This window comes from Strix uralensis, chromosome 3 (assembly GCF_047716275.1).
Source record: "Strix uralensis isolate ZFMK-TIS-50842 chromosome 3, bStrUra1, whole genome shotgun sequence".
NCBI classification, from domain to species: Eukaryota; Metazoa; Chordata; class Aves; order Strigiformes; family Strigidae; genus Strix; species Strix uralensis.
This window is the reverse complement of record NC_133974.1, coordinates 117,650,276-117,675,213: the sequence shown is the minus strand read 5'-3', so window position 1 is coordinate 117,675,213 and position 24,938 is coordinate 117,650,276. Positions and strand designations below refer to the sequence as shown.

Genomic DNA, 24,938 nt, shown 5'->3' with positions numbered 1-24,938 from the left:
AGGAGACATCATTTATCCCTGGGTGACCTGGACAAAATGTCCTGCTGGGGTGCAATTCTGACTCTAGACGTGGAGCTTTGGTAAACGAACACGTTGTGAAGCAACTGATCATGGAGCCAGAGAGAGGAAAACTGAGCCTTGACTTCTCCCAGCCAGTGTATAAACACTGCTGCTGAAGAGCTGCTTTGTGGTGGGACCATCATTTACTGAGATGAAATGTCCTTGTAGGAGCAGTAAAAGCAAAGAACCTGACACACACTGTTGTGCCTGGCAGCACAGCGTGCTGTATACAAGTGAGGAAACGTGTTAAAAGGAGCAGCCAAGATGTTCAGAGGTCTGTAAGTAAGTAAAAAGCTGCAGATATATCCAGATGAGGACAATAGAAAACAGTGGAAACTCTGGCAAGAGTCCTAACAGAAGAACTGCTCTATATCCTGTGCCTCTGTGGCCATCCCTGGAAACCTGCAACCTGGTATTCCCATTTGCACACCAGGCAAATCAGGAGAAACTTTTCCTGGGTGTTAGCGAGCAAATACATACATACAGCTTATGGGGAAGCTAGCTCAGATCTCCTGCAGGAAAGTCACACACTGCAGATGGGCTGCAGTTGCTGCAGGGGTCCTAGGAAAGCTGACAGGTGAGATCCAGTGACAGAGCATGCTTGTTTGCTAAAGACTTTTTCCCAAAGACTTTGAGCAGCACACAGGATGTGGGGGTGGTCCTTGGCAAATAAATAATGGGTGCAAAAAGGGGAAGCAAAGGTGGAAGCTCATACTGTGGTGGCAGAGACAGTCCTGCTGCCCCAAGGGAGTTCCTGTGTTGACCATTGTGACTGGAGTTGCACTGTGCAGCTCTACCAAAATATCGGACCAGAGACCTAAAAAAAGGCAAATTTAAGTGCTGGGGAACAAAGCAGGACATTGCTGTGCTGCTGTGCTACCTGAGGTGTGGTTCTGTGCATAATACTGTGGTCTTCAGAGCCTCGGGAAAGGGGAAAGCAGAAGGGAAAGGTGGAAGCTGCTGCTGGAAGGGTACAGCAGCAGCTGTCAGAGGCAAGGAGCCCTCCCTGGAAAAGGGGAAGCAAAAGGGAAAGCAGCAGAAATCTGTGGATGCCGTGGTGGTACAGAGGGGGCAGAGAGGTTCAGCAGCACATTGGGGTTGTGGTGTTGACGGAGACCATATACCAGTGAGATGGGGTAAAGTGGTGGTTTCTCACCCTGCACTGCAGCGGTAGGGGATCCCCTGAGAGAGAAATCGCTGCTGGCTAGGAGACAGGGACCTTGCCTCCAGCTCACTGGGGTCACAGGTTTAGCCCTGTTGGTCTGGGGTGGCCCCATCCTGTCCCTGCACCCAGCATTGTTGCAGCAGACCACGGGGTGTGGGGCTGGCAGCCTGCTGGCAGGTCTGCTCCCAGGCTGCGAGTCACTCGGACGCTTGGATGTCTGACCCCGTGTCCCAGTAGGGGACCTCTCCACAGCGCTCTGTGCTTGGGACAGGCCGGCGGGGGTGTGCTGGGATCATGGTGACTTTGTTCCTCTCTTATTCCTGCCTTTTTCTCTCCCGTCTGTCTGTCTGTCCGTCCGTTCGTCTGTCTGTTTCTCTGCAGGCGTTTCTTTGAGGGAGTCTCTCATTCTGGTTCCCAGACTGAGATCGGCAGTCTGCACAGCCAGAAAGGGCAGGATCAAGAGTCGGGCAGCCCTGTGAGTTACACCACCACTACCACCACCACCACCACCACCACCATCAGTTGCCCCCTTCCCTCCCCAGCCAGCCCAACATCCCCGCAGTGCCTGCAGCTCCCTTGGAGACCACAGCTCCTGGCAGCACCTGCCAGGGGCTGCTCCTTCCCTTCTTTCCTCTTCTTTTTCCCAGCACAGGCAGACAGGTAGCGATGGGGGATGTCCTCTGGGGCTGGTCCCAGGGGGATGCCGGGCTCCCCTGTGGGAGCACATGTTCTGTGAGGCCAGGCATGGGTCACTGGCAGCTGCCCCACTCGGTGTGCTGCATCCTGCTCTGACTCCCCTCCCTGTCCCCCAGGGCGAGGCAGACAAGCGGAAGCCAGGAGTGCTGCGACCACAGGAAGAGCCAGGAGTGGAGGTCCCTGCAGTGGTGAGTCCAGGCTATGGGATATGGAGTGGAGCTGGAGCTCCCTCAGGCTCCACCTTGCTTTCTGAGGTACAAGGGGTTCCCACCAGCCTGGGAGCAGGGCTGGGTGGACAAGTAGATTAGCCTGGAGAGCAGCAAGAGTGAAAGGAGGGTTAGAGCCTGCAGGAGATGCAGGCAAGCCCCCTTGAGGCTCTCCAGCAGGGTCACCAGGCCTATCCTGGAGGGGGGCACCCATGGATGCAGGGGGCAGGGCAGGGAGAGTGGTGTGTGCAAAGTGACTGTGTGTGGCCCTCAGGAGCTGGCTGCAGAGGAGCCGTGTTCACGGCTGGCCCCCGCAGAGGCTGCCACGAGGGAGGGCAGTGTGGACAGGCTGGCCCAGCTGGGCCCCGGGACCAAAGCCGAGCTCCCCAGTGCTGTGTCCCCCAGGTAAGCCGGGTCTGCGCCCCATGCCAGGGCTGAGAGGGCTCATGCTGTCTCCCTGGATTGAGTGGGGGTTGGTGGAGATGGGATTTCCTCAACAGTGTTGCCTCTCCATCTCCTCGCTCACAGCAAGGCAGAGAGCAAGCAATTGTGGCGTCCCCGCAGCACCTCTGTGAAGGACCGGCAGAGCTCAAAGGGACAGGGTGGCCGCACCAGCAGCCTGGACAGCGAGAGCTCTCCAGACTCATGGCACAGCACCCAGGTGAGGCCCTGGAAGCCGCCTCACCTGGAGGCTTCTCACTTGAGAGCCCTGCTGGGCCTTCAGACATGAGCAGAGCAGCTGAGGCAGCCAGCTGGGGTTAACCTTCATGGTGATGCTGTCATAGGTGCCCCGAAAGTCTGTTTACGATCAGCTGAACCAGATCCTGGTGTCAGACGAGCAGCTTCCCGAGAGCATTGTGCTGGTGAACGTCGCTGAGTGGCAGGGGCAGGTGAGTCAGTGTGAGGGGAGCGGGATGCATGGGGATAGCTGTTAGCAGGGCCCCAGGGGATTCTCCCAACTGTGGCAGGGTGTCCTAGGGAAACTGGCACCAGCTGTGCCCTCCTCTCCCCCAACGTGGCCCTTTGGGGAGACAGTGCATTTGCACAGTGCTGAGTTACATACACGAGTCTGGCATGTCTTCTCCATCATGTCCCAAGCACCAGCAAAGTACCAATGCCCCAAGCAGTCCCAGAAAGGCTGGTTAACGGACTGTACCTTGTGCCCTCATTGCTTGGTCCTGGCTCAATGACTACACTGGTCAGAGCTTTGTTGGATGCCCTGGCACCAGGCCCTGGGAAGCAGCAGAGGTGCTGTTTCCCACTCTGAGATGGGGGAGCGTAGCCCGTCGCTCCCAGGAAGCATTAACTGCATTGTCAGAGCTGGGGTCTCTGGGCAGGGAGGCAGGTGAGGCTTTCTGCCTCATGCTGATCACCACTGTGTCCCTGTGAGGATGGGCCCAGCCCCTGATGAGCAGCTGCCTCCCCCATGCATGGAGGACTTGACTGCTGAAGGTGAGCAGGGTCACGCATGTGAATGCAAACATGCAAACAGCAGTTAGATGAAGCACTGATAAGACCCCTTTAAGATCCTGCAGCTACATCTGACCTTCAGAAACAGTGCTGGAAAATCAAGGCAGGGTTTGTGGCAGAAGAAAAGGCTTCTCAGTGAGAGGCAGTGAAGTGTTGTCCCAAGCCGCGCATCCTTGGCATGTTCCGGCTGTAGCTCTTGTCCTGATGGGGGAAAAAAGGAGCAGCGCCCATTCCCAAACCCTGTCATGGCATTTTCTAAGCCTCCTTGTCTAGCACAACTGCCTGTTTACCACTGTTCAGCTGCACACAGACACCTGAAGAAGACAGAAGGATTTCTGAGTGCCACAGTGGGAGAGAGCGAGAGAAGGGAATGAGCAGAGGAGGGCTGAGCCTAGAGCTGGGCCCTCGTGTGGGATGGCAGAATTTAAATGAGAGGGTTCCTGGACCAAACCCCTTATCTCAAGGAGCACAGCCTGGTTCTTGGGACAGTTTTGCCCTTGCCATTGCAGGGTGGTGACTACTGTGCTCAAAGGTGAGAGCAGAGGGCTAGGGCAGCCAGCCCCCTGGAGCAGAGCTCGGAGGAACAGGGGTGCTCAGGCATGCAGCCAGGGGTGACCTCATGGTTTCAGCCTCCCTGCACGGCATGGGTGGGGACAGACACCCCAGGTCAATCCCAGGGGGCACAGGGGCCAGGGCAGGTATGGGCTAGTGCTGGCCAGCACGGCTGTGCCTCCCATGGTGCCTTAACCTGGGCTCTCTGCATTGGCAGTACGTGAGTGAGCAGCTGCAGGCGCACAAGCAGTTGGTTGTATCCACCTGCTCCGTGGCGGACATCCAGGCAGCCTTCAACACCACCGTCTCCCGCATCCAGCGATAGTGAGTACAGCTTGGGCTCAGCCTGGCGGCTCCCTGTGACTGCAGAGAAGGGCTGGGAAGGGCCCTGACTCCCCTGGGGTTCATTAGGACCCTTTGGGATTGTGGACATAACTATAGGAGCAGGTATAGGCCCTTGGGGAAAGCGGGGGATCCCAGCGTCAGTTGTGCCCACGGCAGCACTCGGCAAGCTGGAAATTGTCAGCAAGAGGTTTCTGATGCTGGGTTGGCTGGCCTGACAGGGCACATCTCCTGCCCCGACCCAGCTGCTGAGCCACTACATGTCCCTCACAGTCTCCTTTTCTCTCCCTTTGGCAGCTGTAACTGTAACTCCCACATGCCTCCTCCCGTGAAGGTGGTGGTGGCAGGAGACCAGAGCTACTTGAGCGTTGTCCTCCGTTTCTTTGTGGAGCAGCTGGCCAGCAAGACACCCGACTGGCTCAACTACCTTCGCTTCCTGCTTGTGCCGCTGGGTGAGAGCCACCATGAGCCCAGCCCCAGGGTTGTCCTCTCCCACCACCCTGGGCTCCGCGGCCTTGGAGCCAACGTTGTCCTTCTCACTCGCAGGCTCTCACCCTCTGGCCAAGTACCTGGCCTCGGTGGATAACAAATACAGCACGCTCTTCCTGGACACGGCATGGCGGGAGCTGTTCAGCAGGGCTGAGCCACCCATTGCAGGTGAGGAGCGGGGCAGGCAGGGGCCAGCAGTGCCCTGGCAGGGAGTCCAGCCGTCACCAAGGCCCTCACGGCTCTTTGCACCCGTAGACACTGTGGACATCGCGGGCCGCGTCGCCCAGTTCATCGCTGGAGCCAGCTTCTCTCACCAGCTCCCCATCTCTGAGGCGATGCTGACGTACAAGCAGAAGAGGTGAGTACGGCCCACGGGCGCCTGTCCTGTCTCGTGCAGCCCTAGTCCGGGCTGTGCCCATGACGAGGCTGTGGGAGTCGGGGGATAAGCGAGTGAGGCCCCATGCTCTACTCTGCTGGTGAGCAGTGGGGTGCTGAGGAGAGCTGGGGTTCCACAGTGAGAGGCCTGCAGTGCCATCCCCTGCCACCCTCTGCTGCACTCGGCCCCTCCAGCAACCACGGGCTGTGATGGCCCCAGTGGTGGGAACCAGCTGCCAGGGCTGGGCTGGGCTGGGCTGGGGGCCGCAAGCTGGCACTGTGCTGCCTGGGGGTTGACGCTCGTGTTCCAGCTGCACTCTCACCTCTCCCTTCTCTTGGTTTCTGGCACCCAAGGAAGAGAAGTCTCTATTTTGATTTTTATATCAGGTATTGGCTTGTGCTTGCTGTGCCGCTGCCTGGCCCCGCACTCCCTTCCCCCCCATGTGCGTCCATCCCTCTTGCCGTGCAGAGGAGCCGTGACCCCAAAGCGGGGCAGGCTGCCCTCCCGCATGCAAGCCCTCTCCCAGCACTGGAGGGGCTGACTCCTTGCCTCCTTGTGTAGTGTGCCCTGTGCTGCCATGTCGGGGACAGGGGGTCCCAGGGGAGGGAGGGCAGAGGAGACAGTCCCTGTGGCTGTGAGCATTGGCCCCTGCCGCTGTGGGGGTCCCTGAGCCACAAGGCTGGCCGCATGACACGCAGTGCTCGGCGCACCCAGACCCTGACCAGCATCTCTTCCTTGTGCAGCCCTGATGAGGACTCCTGCCAGAAGTTTGTACCCTTTGTGGGGGTGAGTGTGTTGAGGGGCCAGTGGGGAATTGGGGCTGGGGGGAGAGGGGGCAGTGTTCAGCCCTGCTGATGCCAGGGCTCATTTGACTCGTCTGTCCTCGCAGGTGGTGAAGGTGGGCCTGGTGGAGCAGTCCTTCAGTGCCTCTGGTGAGTCCCAGGGAGCCCAGAGTCCCTGGCTCCCTTCTCCACTGGGGGGGAGGTCCTTGCGGGTGTCCCCCAGCCCCCCCAACGACCCACACTCTTCCTCTCTAGTGGACTCAGATGATGCCACAGTCTGCACGCCCTCCCTGCTGAGCTCAGCGCCCGCCACCAGTGGAGTGGCCCCTTACAGCAAGGAGACTGTGAGCACCCCGCCACCCTCCCCATCTGTCAGCAGTGGCCTCTCTGGTGCCGGGTAAGGAAGCCCCACTCAGTCTGAGGCAGTGGGTGCTGGGGTGGGAGGGTTTGAGGTGCTCACTGTGGTTATTGGGCCAGCGTGTTCCCAGGGTGGGCTGCAGCTGGGACCGGGGAGGGAGAGGAACAGGGACACCACCTGTGTGCTGCATGGTGTTGCCCATTTTGCCCAGGTCTCTGAGCCCTGGCGTGGAGGTGATGGGCCTGCAGGTGGACTACTGGACAACACAAGGGCTGGACAGGAAGAAGGAGGGTGAGAAGCGGGAGACGGGTATCAAGAACACACTCAAGAGCAACTTCCGCTCACTCCAGGTCAGCCGCATCCCCGGCACAGGGGAGCTGGTGCCCCCTAACACCATGGCCATGACCGTGGTCACCAAGGAGAAAAACAAGAAAGGTAACCAAGCCCACCCTGGGGTGCTCTTTGGCTGTGGGGCCACACTCCATTGTGAAAAGGGCCGGAGGGGAGCCCACAGGAGGGCAGGGCTGAGACACGGCCCAGCAGGGGCCAGTTAGTGCAGCCAGCCCTGGGGTGAAGGCTCCCACCCAGGGCCAGCTGGGGACATCCTAACATTGGTCTCATCTGTCCTTGGCCCCCAGTGATGTTCCTGAGCAAGAAACCAAAAGAGAAGGACCTGGAGCCCAAAAGCCAAGTCATCGAAGGGATCACACGCCTCATCTGCACAGCCAAGCACCAGAACACCATGTTGCGAGGTGAGAGGGAGGCGCAAGCCCCACGGGGCTGTTGGGGGGCAGACCAAGCAGCACAGGCTGCCTGGAGCTGGGCCGCACCCTCTCCTCACTGCACCCTCTCCTCTCAGTCTCCATAGATGGGGTGGAGTGGAACGATGTGAAGTTTTTCCAGCTGGCAGCACAGTGGCCAACGCACGTCAAGTACCTCCCTGTGGGCATCTTCGGCTACTCAAAGAGTGTGTGAGACGTGGGGCAGCCCTGGGATGGAGCTGCAGAGGGTTGCAGGAGGAGATGGGGAGATGGAGAGCCGGACGTGCTCGTGTCCCCTGTCTCCTGCGGCCCAGCCCCTGCCTGCTCTGCAGAGGGAGATACCACACCTGCACCTCTCCCTGTGGGCCAAGACCCATGAAGGTGAGGCCAGTGAGACCGGGTCCATGCACCCTCCAACACCAGCCAGGGCGCCATGCCACCTGCCTCCCGTGACCCACAACAGCAGCCTGGGACAAGGGTTGGCACCAGCCAGCAGGGACCCAGAAAGGGCTCCAGGCCCCGCTCTCCCACGCTGTGCCTGCCAGGCCAGCTCCCCAGCCAGCCGGGGCCCCAGCTGGGCTGGGCCCCGCCAGGTTCCCCAGCACTGGAGATTGCTCACAGCGGTGGGGGGGGCCCGAACCAACCCTCCACCACCCCTCGCCAGCCCCACGCTGAGCCGCAGCAGCTTTTCTAGTCCCCCTGCAGCCCTGCTGCTGAGGCTGGCAGAGCGCTGCGGAGGCTGTGCCCCTCATCTCCCCCTCCCTTCCCAACCAGCCCTGCCCCACGGTGCTGCCAGCTGGAGGTGTGGCATGGGGGCGCCTGGTTTTTTTTTTTTACAAGATTCTATTTTTTTTAAATTTATTGTACGGTTACTTTTCGGGATTAATTTTAATAAATTAATGCTGGTACCATTATGGCAGGGGGGTTGTGTGTCCCTCCATGCCTGAGGGCAGGGCTGAGCACAGTGGGGAGAGAATAAATGCAGGCAGGGTGCGGCTACTGCCACCCCTCCAGCAAGCACAGCTGTTGGGGCTCCCTGGGCACAGCAATGCTATGGGCCAGCTGAGCTCTCTGACAGGCTACTAACTGGGACTGGGTGGAGCTTGGCTCATTTATTTAAAATAAAACCCACAAGTAGTCAGGGAGAGACAGACTGGACCCAGCCTGCGTCCTTCCAGCCCATCCAGGTCCTTGTCTACCTGAAGGTGGAAAAAGTCTGTCTCCTTTCGGCAGTGGCTGGGCCTGCTGCCATCTTGATCTCTACAGTCTGGAAGGCAACTTGGGGCTGGACCTGGGAGGCAGGGGGTGTCGTGGGTTCAGCAGAGATGTATTCCAAGACTTGAGGCCTCTCCTCCTGGCGCCGGAGATAGCCCTGGTTCAGCAGGTGCAGGACACAGGACAGTACATCCACGCTGTGGCAGCAGAAGCTCAGGAACTGCAGCCCTGGCCCCAACTCGCCCTTCTGACAGGCATCAATCACCTACAGCACCAAGGGAGCCCCACACTGCAGTGCAGCGCAGCGCCCAGGCAGCCCCTCTCTACCCCTCAAGCCCTTCGTACCCTAAACACCAGGTTGTCAGTGTGGAGCTGCTTCTCCACCTTGAGGATGCGGGTGATGAGGCAGCAGAGGACGTTCCTCTTCCTTTCCAGGGCGCTGACCTCAGCCCTCTCTGCCCGGAGGTACCTCTGCCGGGGCAGCAGCCTCAGGTGGCGGCCAGAGGCACGGGCCAGGGCCGCCTGGTTCAGCCGCAGCGCACCTGGAGCTGGCACCCGACCCAGGGTCAGCCAAGCCCTGAGCTGGGCCCTGAAGGAGCCCCAGGACACACGTGTGGCTGCCGGACCCAACCCTGCCTGCACAGGCATTGGCCCTGTCCTCCCCCCCTACACATGGCCCCGAGCAGCAGCTGCACTCGCAACCCCTGGCCCTGGTCCCCAACCCCCCACGCTGACCCATGCCCCAGCCCCACGCGCCACCCCCAGCCCCACGCGGGGCCTCGCAGATGCTCCACACGCAGACCCACGCCCCGAGCTCCGACAGACTCACTCCAGGCCCCTCGCTTCCCCTACAAGCTCACACCCCCCTACCCCAGCACCCACTCGGGGCTCAGACCAGCACCTCCCCGGGGTGCCCCAGCCCCACGCTCACCTCCCAGCGCGCAGTTCCGCACCAGGACGCCCTCGCCCTGGGTCAGCGGCGTCAGCGCGTGGTGCAGCAGCTCAGCAGGGAGCCCCGTAGCCTGCAGCAGGGCCTCCACAGCCACCTCCTGCGGGAGGGCGCGGGAGGGGAACAGCCGGCCCAGACCCGCCAGCTGCAGGCCCAGCCAAACGAGGGGGGGCCTGTGCCCCAAACACCGCCCAAGACCCCGCCGGAAGGGAGGGCACAGCCCTGCCGCGCTCCAGCACCCGCGGCCTCCCTCAGCCCACCGCGGCCCCGGCTCCTACCTCGGCGCTGTTGAAGCGCAGCAGGATGTACATCTGCAGCGTGGACACGTGGAGGACGCAGTCGCCAAAATGCAGCTCAGCGTGGCCCAGCCACGTCCACTGCAACCGCCGTGGCTTTGTGCACCCCCAGCCCTGCTGGCTCTGGCCTACCAGAGCCAGCGTCAGCACCAGGGCCGGGGGCCAGCCCTGCCGGGCACTCCCAGCACGCCCCAGCACTCCCTGCTGAGACCCGCGCCCGCTGCCACCACACTCACTCTGCCGGCAGAAGTCAGCAAACTCGTCCAGAGGGGAGCTCAGCGCCACCGAGAAAAACCTCCTGGGTTCATCCATGTAGCAGAACGGGGAAACGGGCCAGCAGCGCGGGGACAGGGCCAGCACCTTCACCTCTGGCACATCTGCCACCGAGGCCGTCCCTCCTGCCTGGGCACATGGATGCGAGGGCGGCTCAGGACAGTCCCCAGGACCCCTGTGAGGAAGGGGGGGCAGCCCCCAGCCTCCCCCCCATCCCCCCAGCAGCGCTCTCACCTCGTCCAGGCCCACATCCAGCTCCAGCAGCCGCCTGTCCTGCTCCTGCAGCTGGAAGAGGTAAAACTGCCGCTGCAGCTCCTCTGACTCAGCCAAGTTGCTCAGCATCTCTTGGGGGAAGCGGCTGGGGAAGCACAGCCCGATCTGCTCCACGACGGCTCCCTCCAGCCAAGACGGCCCTTGTGCCAGGAGCCGGTCGCCCAGGTAGTGCCTGCCACAGCCGCCAGCGTCGGGTCAGGGGCCGGCCTGAGCCCCGTGGCCATCGGCCACCCGCCGGCAGACAGAGACAGCCCCGGCTCTGGCCTCCCCCCGCGGTGCCTCCCCGCCCCATCACCAGCAGGGAACGTGCCTCCGCAGACGGGCAGCACCCACGGGCCCTCTCGGCCCTTCCCTCCACATGCCCGAGCCACCGGGAAAAGCAAAGCAGGAGCACCGCTGTCAGGTCAGGCCCGGCCCAGCACCGCCCGTGCCTCCCCTGCCACGCCAGGCCCTCTGGCCCGTGGAGACATGACACCCCTCACCGGTAGAAGTGCTCGAAGGTGTGGGCGAGCTCCAGGCCACTGAAGACGACGAAGGGCTCCAGGATCTGCTGCAGCCGCTGCAGCGGCTCTGCACTGCCCGCAGTCCCGTGGAGCTCCTGGACCTGCCCGTCAAGGTAGCGGGCAAACTGCTCGCTCACCTGCGGAGAGACAGGGCTGGCTGCGGCGGGGGCTCGCCGGGTGGCCGCAGGGCCGGGCCAGGTGAATGTCCCAGAGGGAGCAGCCAGGAAACCCTGGGGCTCTCGGGCAGGGGCTGAGGGTGCCCAGGCACCAGCCCGAGGCAGGAGCGCACCGGGGCTGGGGCCGTGCCGTGCCAAGCGCCGCACACCCATCATTGGGCACCATCCAGGGCGACCACAGGGCCGGGCTCCGGGGCTCGCTGGGGGCCAGGACAGCGCCCAGCCGGAGCTCATCCCGGTGCCGCGGGCCGGGGCCGCCTCCCCAGCCTGGGCCCGGGGCCAGCGGGGCCCCGGCACTGGTGCCCCACTGCCTTGACTCACGTGCAGGGCAGCAAGGAAGGGGAGCTGCAGCAAAGCCCCCGCGAAGCCCTGGCCCAGAGCCAGCACGAAGGCGGCCCGCTGCCCAAAGAGCTCCTCCGTGGCACCGCGCAGGCGCTGGTACAGCCTGCAGTATCGCTCCACGAGGTCCGGCGCCTGCCCCGCCGCCTCCAGGAACCGCCACACCTGCGGGACGCGCCATGAGAGCGGTGAGTCCCAACACGGGATGTGCCCCTGTCCCGTGGGAACGTCCGCCGCCCCTGATTCACTCTGCCACCACCAACTGCCCAGGCACTGGCCAGGGGCCGACAAGAGGCCCCAGCGTCCTCGCCGACTACTGACAGCTGGTGGAGAGCCGAGAGCGCAGCCCCGAGGGCTGGGCAGGGGCTGAGGGGCGGGACAGAAGCCCAGCAGCTGCCTGGTAGGAAAGAAGTAGCCCAACACCTCGGCTGGCACTTGAGCCCTGCCAGGGTGGCAAGTGCGGCAGGGCTGTCCCCACACCCCTCCATGCCACGGAGGCCAGGTACAGCCCCGCACCCTCCCTGTGCACTGTCAGGCCCCGCTCCCCCCTACACCCACCCCGGGCAGGGTCCCACGCGCCCTCCCCGGCCCCCACAGCCAGCCCTCCCAGCTCTACCTGCTGCTGCACCACGCCACGCCAGCACCGTGAGATGCCCCACAGGCCGCTCGGCTTCTCCACTGCCACCTTCGCAGCCCTGGTCGGCACCTCCTTGTTCTTCCCCTCCTTCCTGCCTGCCAAGGGACAGCCCCGGGCTCAGTGCAGCTCCGTGGGCAGGCCCTGCACCCTGACCCACAGCAGCCTCCCCCTCTGCCTGTGGGGCACCGAGCAGAGGAGATGCCACTGGGGGGGCACGGCCACGAGCCCTCCCCGGCTTCAGGCACCACCGGGCAGTCCCCAGAGCTCCCCAGCGCATCCCCACGGCCACGGCCTGGTGCTCTGAACCACCCCCGACCCAGTCCCATTCCCACCGGCGGGCAGCCCCTTGCTCACCAGCTGCCCTTGCCTCCTCTGGCTCGGGGCTGCCGGGGTCCACGTGCACCAGGAGCTGGGTCAGGCGCCGCACACGGGAACCAAAGGCAGTGCCGTGGCTCGGGGCGTGACGCGGCAGCTCCACGCGCTCCAGGTACTCGCTCAGCAGCCAGGCCAGGGGGCTGACGCCTTGGGGGTCTGCGAGGCCAGCCAGGCTCAGAGCGGGGTGCCTCAGCCTGGGGCACGGCGCCGACTGGCCCGGGAGAGCGCAGGGTACCTGGGCTGGTGATGCTCTGCACCAAGGGGGTCACCAGGGCCTCCCAGCAGGTCCTGCCCAAGGCCCGGGCTGCCTCGTCATCAGGAAGGAAGCGGTCAGCGAAGCCCTGCTCGTGCCGCAGCGCCCGGTTCAGCCTGCAACAGCGACCGAGCAGCATATGGCACTGCCGGGCACCTGCCGACGGCTGGGGCGGACGTGGGAAAGCAGAGCACAGCGGTCGCTCCCTGCCCTGCCCCTTGCCAGGCATGACAGCTCAGCAGCCCCGCTTGCCCCCAGCAGCCAGGGCCCCCTCGCTGCCCGTGCTGGGTCTTGGGGCCCTCGCGGCCCCCGCCAAACTGGGGGGCTGGGCAGTGCCTGCACCCACGAGATCCCACCTCTGCCTGGTCAGGATGCACCAGCCCCTGTGCCCAGCTTAAACCTGGGGGACCCCAAGGTGGCCCTGGCCCTCTGGGACCATCGGTGGCCAGGGAGGAGCCAGGGCCCCTCCCTGTCCAGGCAGGGCACACGGCTGCTCCTCTCCCAGCCCTGCAGTCCCCTCACCGGCTGCCAGCACCGTGCCCCCAGGCTCTGGGACGCTGGGGATGTGACAGCGCAGCCAGGAGACAGCTCACCTGCCAAAGAGCTGCAGCAGTTGCCCCCGGTCCCGGCAGATCTCCTGGCACCAGGCGTGAGCCTGAGCAGTGCAGGAGAGAAACGTCCGCCGGCACAGCTGCTCCTTGAAGATGGGCCAGAACGTGGGCTTGGGACCCAGCACCTCGATGCCACGTACCCGCGTGTCAATGCCGCCCTGCGGGACAGCGTGACCCTCAGCTCCACAGGCACGGCCCCGACGCCCCACGCTGCCGACTCCCCGGCCCCGCCCCCTGCTCCCCTACCTGCTGGCACCGCTTCACCCGGATCTGGATGACGGGCCAGAAGCGGGTCATGTTCTCCAGCAGGATCACTCTGCTGTCCGAGGGCAGGATGGTCACCTGCAGCCAGACAGCGAGCCCTCAGCACGCCAGGCAGCGAGCGCCAACCACCCCGCACGCTCCCCTGGCCACCCCCCGATAAAGCCGGTGCCTCTCGCCTCCCCAGCAGCCCCTACGCAGCCACAGGGCACCCCCCGCCAGGGCCCCGCTCTGGCTCACAGCCCCACAACACCAGCCTGCTGCAGCCTGGCCCGCAGGGCTGCCCGTGCCCGAGCCTCCAGCACCTGCTGCCAACAGCCAGGAGGAGGCTCCCGCAGCCCAGCTCCTGCCATCCCCACCTCCGCGGGGGGCACCTCCCAGGGCCCCGCACCAGGGCGAGACCTTCACAGGGCACAGCAAGGACCAGCCCACCGCTCCCGTGGGGCCCTGGGGTCTGAGCAGCCCAGGCCCGACTCACCGCGTTGAGCTCCGTTCTGATGGCGGCAGGGCTGTCTCCCCCCAGCACCACCACACGGGCCGGCATGTAGCTGGAGTCCTCGCTGGCCACCAGCATGCTCATCTCCCTGCAGCACAGCACACACGGTGCTGCCCAGCAGGCACCACCTCCCCGCCCCAGCCCCCGCCAGCCCCACACGCTGCTGCCCGCATCCAGCAACCCCCAGGATGGGGACCACTGGGGCAGGGCTCGCACTGATCACCACAGCCCTCCCCTCCCCATGCAGCCACTGGCCCTCCCGGCCCCAAGGCTCCCCCCGGACCCGCCTCACCTGACCACCACACCACACTGCATGTGCACAGTGATGAAGTGGGAGCCGGTGCTGCCGTTTGACTCCCAGTAGGTCTTGGGGTTTCTGTCCGTGAGCTTGCTGGCTCGGTGGGGGTTGGAGGAGACCTGCACCTTCTCCCAACACTTATCCTCCTTCACCTCCACGCTGGAGCCTGTGGGGAGAGCGCCCGGAGCCTCTAGCCGCCCGGCCAACACTTGCTGAGCACAGGGGCCCAGCTCCTGCTCCCTGCACTCACCTCGGCACAGGTTGTGCAGAAAAACGTCAAAGAAGGGGATGCTGATGGGCCGGTGGCTCCGGCGGTGCTCCTCAATCTGCCCCAGGACCAGCTATGGGACAGGGCGAGGCTCTGACCGGCGGTCCTGGCGCCTCCTCCCCTCGCCCGCCACAGGGCTGTGGCAGGCAGAGGGCAGAAGGCTGCCCTGCGGCGCTGGGAACAGCCGGACGGCCCCTGGACCCAGAGCCCCAGCACGGCCGGGCCTCCCCAGGCCCACCTGGATGCAGCCGGACAAGATGCTGGTCGTCAGCTTCTTGTAGAGGCTGGCGTACTTCTCGCAGTCAGTCACCAGGTCCAGCAGGGCCGGCGCCAGCGACAGAGCCGTGCTGTGCTTGTCCAGGGCTTTGGACAGAGCCTCGCGGGCGCCCACGCGGCACATCGCCACCGCGCAGTCCTTGCTGGCGGTGGCCAGGCGGTGCAGGAAGCCAACCGCCTCCTGCACCACCTGCGGAGCGGGCAGCCCTGAGCAGCCGGGCCGGTGCTGGGAGCCCCCAGGCCGCAGCAGCAGGGTGCTGCAGTGCTCCCTTCCCGCCCTCCGCCCCGACGCTGCAGCAGTGCCTGCCAGAGCCTGGCCGGGCACGCCAGCCACCGGGACGCGGCCACAGCCACGACACCCCCCACCTCTCCCAGCACCTCGGCCTCAACGAGGCCGGGCTGCAGCTTCGCCAGCGCCGGGCCCAGACGACGCACGGCACAACCAGCAAAGCCGCCCCGGCCTGCTGGGAGTCCCGGGGCCCCCTCACCTCCCGGTCGCTGCTGTGGGCACTCAGGGAGGACAAACAGGGCTCCACACACTCGTGCCAGGGCAGCACACCCTCCTGGTAAGCGTCCAGGAACTTGTTCAGGATCCTGAGTGGCAGAGGGGGCCCACTCAGGCCGCTGCACTCAGACAGCAGCGCCACAGGCAGACCTGCCCCACCTGGAAGGCCAGCACCCCACAGGGACAGAGAGCCACGGCTCCCGCCAGCACCCAGGCGTGCGCTGCGCTGCCCCCGTACATCCCTGTGCCCCAGGACCCCAGTCAGCACCTGCATATGTGCTGGGGGGCACCTGCCCCTGCTGAAGAACAGCCGCCCCGCCAGGACCCACCACCGTGCGCCTTGTCCCTCCAGCACCACCACCCCACCCCCCCCACCTGCTGGGGAGGCCCCGGACCCCCGACAGATCCCCCCGGACCCACCTGAGGACGCTCAGGCTCACGGCCTTCTCCGCCCCCAGCAGCTCAAAGCTGCGCAGCAGCAGCCTGAAGCATCTGTGGTCCTGCAGCAGCTGGGACGCCTCGCCAGAGGGGACGGCACCTTCACTGCAGAGCTGCCGATCCAGGGCCACCACCACGTCCTTGGACAACGTGCCATCCCCCACGCTGCTCAGAAGCGGCCGCACATCCCTCAGGTCCAGCGGGGCCTCTCTGCCTGCCAGGACAACGACACGCGGGTCCGGCCCAGCCGCTTGCAGGAGAGGCACCAGTGGGGTGCTCTGACCTGGCAGGTGAGGCAGCCCTGCCCGCTGCACCCACGGGGCCGTGGCACAGCGGGGGGCACGGGCGGCAGCTACCTGCCGTCTCCAGGCCCAGGGGCAGCCGGTGCTCCGCGAGGCGGTTGATCACGCCGAGGGCCAGCATCGCGTGAGGGCAGCTGGAGCTCTGCCCATCCCACCAGCAGCTCTGCAGCACCGTGGCGAGATCGTGGCCTGCCAGCTGCTCTGCCAGGCCCCGGTGGCCATCGATCAGCATGTTCACCACCAGCAAGCCGTTCCGCACGCCTGACGAGCCTCTGCAGGGACAGAGCAATGCGGGCGCCTAGCTCCCCCCCAGCACAGAGCCTCCCCTGCACCCTCAAGCCACCCGCCTGCCTTGGCCGAGGGTCTCCCCGCCCCCAGCTGCCGTCCTCACTCTGCCCCTACCCTGGGACCCTCTGCAGGGTGCTCACGGCCGCAGGGATGACACTCAGCAGGCTCGCCAAGCCCTCGCTGGAGGCAGAGCCGATGCTGGCAAAGATCTCCCGCATCATCTGCGCATCGGCGTGGTTCAGGGGCGAGGGCTTCCCACCGGCACCTCCTGGCTCGCTGGCCACAGCTCCCACCAGCACCTTCAGGGCCTGCAAGGCCAACAGCAGTCAGGAGGGCAGCGGGCATCCCTGCCACATCCGGGCGAGCCTGCACCCTGACCGCCCACCTACAGCGTCCCCCCGCCACACTCACTGCCAGGCCGGCCTGCTGCACCAGGGCGGAGGCGGCGTGCTGCTGCATGCAGGCCAGCACAGCCCGCACGCCGCCCTCCGTGGCAAATGCCACGCGCCAGTCGTACTTCGCCATGAGCATGGCCAGCAGCCGCAGCGTCACCACCACCAGGGCCTTCTCTGCCACCTCAGCGCTCAGCAGCTCCACTGCCACCTTCACCAGCTTCTCCCTGCATGGGACAGGACACCTCAGGAGGAGCCTCCTCGCACTACCCCTGGCATCCAGGGCCCTGTCAGCCACCTCTTCCCTGCCCACGTGGCTCCACAGAAGCTGGGTCAGCCCCAGGAATGAGCCTGCCTGGGACCAGAGGACACAAGATCCACCCGTCTTCTGGCCGAGCATGCAGGCACATGCCGGCCTTCGCACTTCCATTGCCACCTCCTGCACTCCCACCTCCAGTAGCGTCCCACACAGCCAGCAGGAGGGGTGTGCAACACCCCACGGCTCACCCAACACTCCTGGTCCCGAGCCCACCCTGGGCTTTGCTGACTTGCTCCTCAGACTCAGGCTCCTCCTCCAGGATCTCCATGATGTGCTTGAGCCCAGCTAAGCGCAGCCCCACCTCTGAGCTGCCGCTCTGGATCACGTCCACCACAGCTGCAACCTTGGCCAGCGAGCCCCTCTCGCTCATCCCCTCCGAGCTGCCCAGCACTGGCGGGAGGGAGGCAGGGACACGGGCGTCAGGGCAGCAGTTACACCCCCAGCACCTCCCACGGTGCCACGCACCCACAGACCCACCACCCACAGGCACCCCCCGCCCCCGCTCCCCAGGCAACCTCTGGGTGCCTGGCCTCCCGTGCCCTGCCCCAGAGCCTTCCTCCACAGAGGCAACGATGCCGCCTCCAGCACCACGCATGTGCCCCAGCACGTAGCAGGCCGTTACCTTTGATCTGCTCCTCCATCATCTCTGGGAAGAACAGCCCTTCCTTCTCAAGGAGCTCGCTGAACAGCTGGGAATCCGACTTCACCACTGCAGCAGGGGCTCGGGGCGGCACTGTGGCTGCGGAAAGGTCTTCCTGCGCTGCCTTGGCCATCGCGGCTTCAGGGCCAGCGCTCCTGCAGCCGGCACCCTTCGAGCACACCGCGGCGCTCCCCCTGACGTCCTGCTCGGCCCCCCTGCTGAGGAAGTATTTGGCGTAGACGTGGGAGCCACACAGGTCACGGCGAGTGCTGCCCTGGCACCGCTTCTCCAAGACCTGCAGCACCTTCTGGGCCAGCTCTGCAGGTACCGACAGCTGGATCAGGGCTTCTTCATCCACCTCCGACAGCTGGACAGACGGGGTCAAGTTAACCCTCATGGACTCACCACGGATCCCACGCCCCTTGTGATGGCCAGTGCCCAAACGGACAGAAAGGCTGCACTGCCAGAGGCCCCCAGGGCCATTCCCCAGTGCCACACTCCCCTGGCTGTCCCCAGCCCAGACCTCCTGCCTGCACTCACCCCACAACCGCAAGTGGCAGAGTCACCCCATGGCCTTGCCTCACCTACCCAGACCTCGCTGGACACAGTCACTCTTCCCGGGTCATGGCAGGCTGCGTTTCCTCTCATCTCGCCTCACCCCTTTGCTGTGCCCAGCTCCCCGCACTTCTGCCATCCCTCACTCACCTTCCCATTTCAGTCCCATTTTGGCTCCAGTCAGGCTGCCCCTGCACAGCTCACGCTCGCCATCTCCTCCTTCGGGCCCAGTCCCCTTCCTAACATTCTCCCATTTCCACACCACAGGTTCTGGCCCGTACCTGCTCTCCCTGGGCCTGCTGGATGAGACAGGCGATCTCCTTCTGCTCCTGTGCTTCCAGCTTCTTCACGAAGAAGAGCAGCTCCCACCACTCGGCACGGCTCAGCGCCTCTGCAGCCTTTCTCGGCTGCTCTCCCAGGTAAGGCAGAGAGTACAGCCCCCCAGAGGGCTTGCAGAAAAACGGCTGCGCAACTGCAGGACAGCAGAGCAAGGAAGGGCACTGTCAGCTCTGCCAATTCCCCCATCCTCTGCTGCACACCCCACGTGCCCCAAGGAAAGGGCTCATGGGGACTGTCTGGGCAGAAGAGGCCCCCACTATCCCACTGCCGGCTGTGAGACAGGGAGGTGACAGGAAGGCAGCGAGAGACAGGGAGCGTGCTGGGAGGAGACCCCAGAAGCTGTAGAGATGGGGATTACCATCTTCACTTGAGCCTCTCTGGGCTGTAGAACAGGAAAAGCACATGCTCCAAATAGGCATCTCTAGATCACTGCTCCCCACATCTGTTCCCACAGTGCCTGGGCCAGCCAGGGCAACGCACTTGGACACCCAGCACCAGCAGAATCCACAGTGCCCCCGTGCAGCTGTAGAAGGTGAGGAGAACAGCTGCAGGCCCAGCTGACAGGTTCCTCACCTGCTGCTGGTTTGTGGTTGCGTGCCAGGGTGGACACCTTCTCCTGGCCCTCAGGCTCCTCTTGCCCAGAAGGGCCAATGATCTCCACCATGTGCCAGTGAACCCAGTACGTACAGCCCAGGGCTTGCCAATACACCTGAGGAGGAGAGCCCAACACATGCCCAGCTGAGGAAAGACAAGTCCCACCCCACTGCTCCGCAGAAGGCTGCACGCTTCCTGCAGCACACCAGAGCAGACAGGCCCCTGCCCGGCCGTGCCGTCCCCGCAGAGGATACCTGCACGGGCGGTGTGCCGTCGTTGCTCTGGCGGAAGTCACCCTCGTCACCCGCGCTGACTTGCTCGTAGTCCTCCAGCATGCGCACCCGCATGCCACGCACCAGGTTTGCCTGCACATACTCCACATAGCTGCTGCGGCTTGGGAAGGCTGAGCGCGTCTTGAAGATGCTGGGCTCTTTTGGTGGGGGAGCGGGGGCTGCTTGAACAGCATTGTAGGATGTGGCCCTGTGCTGGAAGATGGAGTGGGTGGTGTGAGGCCGCAGCTCCTGCTGGGGCAGCAGCTCTGGCTTGTGGCTGTGGTCCCAGCCCATCACGTGCACCAGCTCCAAGATGAGGTTTGCCATAGCCATGCTGAACTCAAACTCCTGCCTCACACGGCTCCTCTCCTCAGTGGGCAGGCTGGGCACAGCGCAGTCCTCCTGCTCCACACCACTGCTGAGCTTTTCCATAAGAGAAGTGACACACAGGTAGCGCTTCACCAGGACGAACAGCAGCTTCCCGGGGATCTGCAACAAGCACGGCTGTCAGACTCTAGCCTGCAGAGTGCCTCCAGCTCTCTCCAAGCCACCAGCTCGTCCGCAGTCAGGCTCCCATGATAGCTCCGAACCAGCAAGAAGCAGCAGGAACCTCGCAGCCCACCCTCACTTCCCTGCTCAGAGACAAGGCTCTCCACATGCCTCTCCACCACCCCCAGCCTCAAGCCAGGCCCAGATCCTGTGCCCCCTCTCCCAACACCCAGTCCTGCCCAGCTGCCCACTGCCAACTACCCTCCTGTCCCAAACAAGGACACCAGTTCTGGCCCCCCACTCTCATCCCTCCTGACCCCTAGAGCCCACAGGCCCAGGGCTGGCAGGGCCTGACGCTACCTGGGGAAGGTGAATCCCCTCAAAGGACACGCAGTGCTCTTCAGAGGATGTTGTCTCAGCAAACAGCTCCAGCAAGGTGTAGCGACTGTCGAAGTCCATGTGCTGCTCAATGTCATCCTGCTGGCTCAGGGACAGCAGGACATAGGCCCAGCTCCCTGCAACAACAAGACAAACTCTTCAGGCCCCATAAAGATAACCCTCACCCCACCCTGCCTGTGCGAGAGACTCGCAGGCAATGAACAGCTTTGTTGCTCACTGTAACCTAGAACCATGTTCTGTCCTTTCATCTGGATTGGCAACATTTTGCTCCACTGAATAACATCGCATTTTTTCCACCCCTAAAGCTGCAAAATTCCCCCAAAGCAGCAGCCCCAAATAACTGACTCCAGAACAGGGTTCCAGGGAAGAAAGAAGTTAAGCTTTAACTGAATCAGCCCCCCATCTGCCCCACTGGAGAGCCACATGAACTCGGGCACTAGGACAGGGAAAGCCGGATCTCCGAGGGACACACCAGCACCAGCAACCTTCCAGGTGCACCCAAGCCTCACCCGGCACTTCCAAGCTCTGGCAGCTCCTCTCAGATGAGAGGACAGGGTGAGGACCAGGCTCTACCCCCAGGGCCTGACAAAAGGCTCCCTGCCAAGAACAGGCCAGAGCCTTCCCAACTCAAAGCATGCAGCAGAGACACCCCAATGCCCTGCCAAGCCTCTTGCCACAAGTCCTCCTAACAGTTAATCAGCATCCCAGCTCAGGAGCCCGTCGGGGAAAAGAGCTCCCAAGTCTTAGAGCACCCCAGACAACTACAATCAAGGAGCCGCTTGGAAGCTCCACTCCGATTCTTCCCCTTTTGCCAACAAGCCCCAAGACACACTCTTCCCAGGCATCCCACGCCTGCAAAAGGACTGGCACCCTCCAGCTGCCCAGCAGCACCTCCTCAGGGGCACTGAGCAGTAGCAGCCCCCACCTGCATCATGCGAAGCCAGGGCCCTCAGCATCTTGCCGGCGCTGCGGCGGATTTGCTTCTCCTTGTGGCACAGCATCTTCATCAGCAAGTCCAGGGCTCCCGTCTCCTTGAAGGCACCCGCCAGCGAGCCGATGCTGGCGTACGCGCTCAGCACGTGGATGGTGTTGAGGATGGAGGACTCGGGGGCCCCACTCTCGGCCATCTGCCGGCCAGCTCGCTGCACCAGGCTCCTGACATCAGCCTTCATCTCCAGCAGGGAGGCTTCATCCAGCGGGACATCTGCAGCAAACGGGCTGGCTGCCTTCTCCTCTTTCGCCCACTGCCCTTCCAGCCTCCTCTTGCCCAGCAGCGCCGGGCAGCTGGCACAGACCTCTTCTGCAGACATCCACATCGAGATGTTCTCCGGCTTGGTCTCTGCAGAGGAGCCACTGCTGCCTCCCGCTGCTCTCTCTTCCAAGCTGACGATGCTCCACTGGACCAGGTACTCGGGCTGGCCGTCGTGGCCTCGCCGCTGCCGGAGCAGCTCCTCCGGGTAGGCCTGCAGTTTGGCTCCCAGGTGCACAAGCAGGTTGCCATTATGCTTCTCGTTCACCATGACAGGAAACGTGCCTGCAGAGACAGAGGGGAAGCAGGAGCTGGGGAGAGGTGACTGAGGCATGGGCTTTGCTACAGCTAGAAATCTATGGTCCCATGGGTGACAGTGCTTGTAGCATGGCAGTGTAACAAATAAAATGTGCTATTGTACTGGCTGTACTCAAGGTCAGTGCCGTAACCCCCTAACGCAAGACTACTGAAGTAGTCATCTTCTCTTTGGAAAACAGCACGCATGAAGCAACAAGATAATGGGGCATAGCGATCTTTGGTCTGCTAAACGGGCTGTGGGAAGGGCAGGAACACGGACAGCAGCGTCCAAGGAGAGCAGCTTTTCCCTGGAAGCTCAGCTGGAAAGCCCAGCTGTGTGCTGACAGCTCCCCTGGCCAGCTGGAGCCTGCATGCTGGCCCTGAGCGTCAGCACAAGGCAGTGCTGGAGGGCTCCGCTGCACATCTCCCAGCCTGGACTGGAAGCACAGCCCAGGCACAGGCCTGTGCCCTGGCCGCCCCGGTCCCTGGGACACGCGTGCTAAAGGCGGGCGGCACCGCACCCCCGTTCCCGGGGACTGGCTTGCGTGGGCAGGTCCCGCTGCCGGCAGGAATAAAGCCCCTTCTAAGCGTGGGCCAAGCGAGAGTTCCCAGGGCACCGAGAAGCGCCTAGCACTGCCCGGTCTGGCCCGGCTGCCGCAGCCCCTCCCCGGCGGGCTCACCTCGGGGCTCCCCAAACCGGAAGGCCCGGGATCGCCTCAGGACAGCGGCGCTCGCGCGGCCCCAGCCCACCCACCGCTTTCCGCACGGGGCCGGGCCGCCCCGCCGTTACCTCCGGCTCCGCTCCCACGCCGCTTCCGGGCGGGCGGGCGGGCGGGCATGCGCGGCCGCGCGGCCGGACGGGAGCCGCGCGGGGACAAGCTTCTCCCGCCCGCGGCCCAGCCCCAGCTTTGGGGACGGGGACGACGTCCGGTACCGGGGGGCCCGGGGCGGCGTAGATCTGGGGGCAGGGCAGGACCAGGGAGCAGCGGGGGCCGCAGGGGAGAGCTGGGGGCTATATGGGCCACGGGGGTGGTGCAGTACGGCACTTGGGGGTCAGCAGGGTAGCGCAGCGAGTGAAGGGGGGACAGGGGAGCAGCGAGGGCATTACTGGGGCTGGGAGGTGCGAGGTCTGTGCTCCTCAGTGCTCAGCAGGTCGCCCTGGGGGCGCAGCCACCTTTCTGCCTTACCACATGGCTGCCCACTTGCCATCACTACTCCACAACCTGAAGCTGGGGGAGGAGGCCAGCTGTCCCACAGGCAGGCTTGGCACAACCGTGCAGAGTTCTGTTTGACCCCACCAAGACCCCCACCCACCCTAAGCTCCAGCCAAGGCAGTCCACAGCCCCACAGTCATCTCTCCTGCAAGCCAAACTCTGGCCAAGGGCTGAACACAGTCATGTCCCTTGGGGAAAGCACCCTCTGAGGCCCCATGCAGAAAAGGCAGCAGTAACATGACAGCAGTGGCATGGAGAATGCTTTATTGTCCCCCAACATCACTGCTGTGCCGTGACCCGTGGCAGGTTGACATAGCTCTTCATGGGCGGGAGAGGCTTGATCTTGCGGCCAGCCCAGCCGCCCTTGCGATGCCACAAGCCTGTGTGCGGGCGCTTGCCCAGCCAGCGGTTCCGGCCTGCCTTCCCAATCACCCGCTTGTTATGGTCAACGTTGGACACGCGGCCCACTGTGGCCACACAGGTCTCCAGCACCTAGGGGACGGAGAAGAGCTGGAGGTCTCCCCGGGGATGCACAGCCACATGCCCAGGTGGTCAGGTCAGGGACAGCATGGGTCCTCTACCTGCATATGCCTCTTGGAGGGCAGCTGCACGATGGCTGTCCCATTCACTTTTCTCAGCAGCACCCCACAGGTACCTGCAGCAGGGAAGAGGAGAGGAAGCAGCTGCCCCAAGCAGCAGCACAAAGTATCTCACCCTGTGCCATTGCCCTTTGTGCAGAACTTCTTCTGAGGACAGGACCTTAGAAGCAATGGGGCAGAGCTGCCCCTGCCTCTCTGAAGGGCTGTCCTGCACCGTGACACAAGGAGAAGGGAGGCCAGCAACTCCCTGTCACTAGCCACCCAGAGCAGTGCCCCCCGCCCTCCTCTCCAGCTGCGCTAAGCCAAACCCAGCTACAAATGGGAGGTCCCCTGCCCAGAGACGCACCAGCTGCCCGGATGTACTGCGCTCCCTTCCCAGGGTGGCTCTCCAGGTTGCAGATCAGTGTGCCAACAGGCAGAGCCCCCAGTGGGTGGGCGTCCCCTTCGTTGGCTGACACTGGAAGACAGAAGCTGATGAGCTGGGCAAGGAGCAGCCAATGAGCCCCTGGCAGGGCCGGCGCAGCTGCCCCTGGCCCTGGTGTGCACCTGCCATCCTGCCAATGTGATTGGAGTTCGTGATGATGTCCCCCGGCTGCATGTTCTCCGTGGCAATGATCCAGCGCTTCCGGTTGCCACCGGCCACCAGGGCGATGTCAGCCGACCTGCACAGAGAACCCACGGTGTGCACAGGGAGGCTCAACGCAGGCGCAACCGCCCGGGGCCGAACCAGTGCCCCACACTTGCCTGCAAGGGTCGTATCGGACGTTGATGACCTTCTCGGTGAAGGGCTGTGGTGGGGCCCCCTCCTCGTAGCGCAGCCGCTGGAAGTCGATCATGCGGTACCGCCGCTTGTGCCCCCCACCGATCCCCCGCACGCGGATGCGGCCTGCGGGACACGGGAGCGGCTGCAGGCGGGCCCGCTACCGCCCCGCCGGCCCCGAGCACCTGCCGCGGGGCCCGGCCCGCGCCGGCCCCCCGCCCGCGGGCCCCGCCCGCCCACCTGTGTGGTCACGGCCACCCGTCTTCTTCATGCCCACGGGCCGCACCGTGTACTTGACCCGGCACTTCCACAGGGGGTTGGTGGTGCAACGCGGCGCCGAGGCACCCAGCCCGCGGCAGGCAGCCGCCAGTGCTCCCCACGGCGGGCCGGGCGGGGTGCGGGGCAGGGCGGGGAGCCGGGCGGCGGAACGCGGCGCAGCCGAAAGCAGAAGCGCCCCGAAGGCGCGGCATAGCCCCGCCGCCATGGCCGCCGCCCTCTGCGCCTGCGCCGAGGGGAGGGGCGGGGCCTCCG

General features: G+C 64.4%; 3 protein-coding genes across 23 annotated transcripts in view; 1 reads left to right on the top strand and 2 right to left on the bottom strand.

The window, feature by feature from the left end:
- The window catches only part of LOC141941421 (phosphofurin acidic cluster sorting protein 1-like), a 73,230-nt gene extending 65,059 nt beyond the window's left edge, over positions 1 to 8,171 (top strand). For 2 of the 4 annotated variants that reach the window (XM_074864139.1, XM_074864140.1), the window contains 16 exons: positions 1,607 to 1,700; positions 2,038 to 2,109; positions 2,402 to 2,532; positions 2,656 to 2,788; positions 2,913 to 3,017; positions 4,367 to 4,473; positions 4,789 to 4,943; positions 5,038 to 5,148; positions 5,236 to 5,338; positions 5,710 to 5,742; positions 6,100 to 6,142; positions 6,246 to 6,288; positions 6,394 to 6,535; positions 6,708 to 6,931; positions 7,135 to 7,248; positions 7,356 to 8,171. In XM_074864139.1, the coding sequence (XP_074720240.1) occupies positions 1,607 to 1,700; positions 2,038 to 2,109; positions 2,402 to 2,532; positions 2,656 to 2,788; positions 2,913 to 3,017; positions 4,367 to 4,473; positions 4,789 to 4,943; positions 5,038 to 5,148; positions 5,236 to 5,338; positions 5,710 to 5,742; positions 6,100 to 6,142; positions 6,246 to 6,288; positions 6,394 to 6,535; positions 6,708 to 6,931; positions 7,135 to 7,248; positions 7,356 to 7,471 (1,726 nt within the window). In that variant the 3' untranslated portion in view covers positions 7,472 to 8,171. The remainder of the gene's footprint in view (positions 1 to 1,606; positions 1,701 to 2,037; positions 2,110 to 2,401; positions 2,533 to 2,655; positions 2,789 to 2,912; positions 3,018 to 4,366; positions 4,474 to 4,788; positions 4,944 to 5,037; positions 5,149 to 5,235; positions 5,339 to 5,709; positions 5,743 to 6,099; positions 6,143 to 6,245; positions 6,289 to 6,393; positions 6,536 to 6,707; positions 6,932 to 7,134; positions 7,249 to 7,355) is intronic. The other 2 variants (XM_074864142.1, XM_074864141.1) reach the window with 1 other exon arrangement.
- A 183-nt stretch (positions 8,172 to 8,354) lies between these two features.
- Positions 8,355 to 22,647, bottom strand: LOC141941420 (cullin-9-like). 18 transcript variants are annotated; one of them, XM_074864128.1, is made up of 29 exons: positions 22,625 to 22,647; positions 21,214 to 21,822; positions 20,250 to 20,404; positions 19,383 to 19,889; positions 19,108 to 19,243; positions 18,477 to 18,667; positions 17,623 to 18,007; positions 17,189 to 17,390; positions 16,701 to 16,908; positions 16,404 to 16,597; positions 16,056 to 16,273; positions 15,682 to 15,913; positions 15,245 to 15,350; positions 14,719 to 14,946; positions 14,463 to 14,553; positions 14,207 to 14,378; positions 13,897 to 14,002; positions 13,404 to 13,499; positions 13,140 to 13,315; positions 12,529 to 12,662; positions 12,273 to 12,449; positions 11,898 to 12,013; positions 11,264 to 11,446; positions 10,746 to 10,903; positions 10,225 to 10,435; positions 9,700 to 10,119; positions 9,404 to 9,521; positions 8,818 to 9,020; positions 8,355 to 8,737 (listed from the first exon to the last, which is right to left on the bottom strand). In XM_074864128.1, exons 2-29 carry the CDS (start codon positions 21,806 to 21,808, stop codon positions 8,453 to 8,455), a joined length of 6,003 nt encoding a protein of 2,000 aa, XP_074720229.1. In that variant the 5' UTR covers positions 21,809 to 21,822; positions 22,625 to 22,647; the 3' UTR covers positions 8,355 to 8,452. The 18 variants fall into 18 exon arrangements, 12 of the variants coding, with proteins under 12 accessions (XP_074720229.1, XP_074720228.1, XP_074720231.1 ...); XM_074864127.1 differs by having other exon boundaries at positions 22,515 to 22,636; XM_074864130.1 differs by lacking the exon at positions 22,625 to 22,647 and having other exon boundaries at positions 9,700 to 9,845; positions 9,954 to 10,119; positions 21,214 to 22,602.
- Positions 22,648 to 23,295: 648 nt separating this feature from the next.
- MRPL2 (mitochondrial ribosomal protein L2) lies at positions 23,296 to 24,906 on the bottom strand. Its single transcript, XM_074864143.1, has 6 exons — positions 24,648 to 24,906; positions 24,392 to 24,533; positions 24,194 to 24,309; positions 23,994 to 24,104; positions 23,630 to 23,703; positions 23,296 to 23,540 (listed from the first exon to the last, which is right to left on the bottom strand). The coding sequence occupies exons 1-6, from the start codon at positions 24,889 to 24,891 to the stop codon at positions 23,328 to 23,330; spliced, it is 900 nt and encodes a 299-aa protein (XP_074720244.1). The 5' UTR covers positions 24,892 to 24,906; the 3' UTR covers positions 23,296 to 23,327.
- Between the last annotated feature and the right edge of the window lie 32 nt (positions 24,907 to 24,938).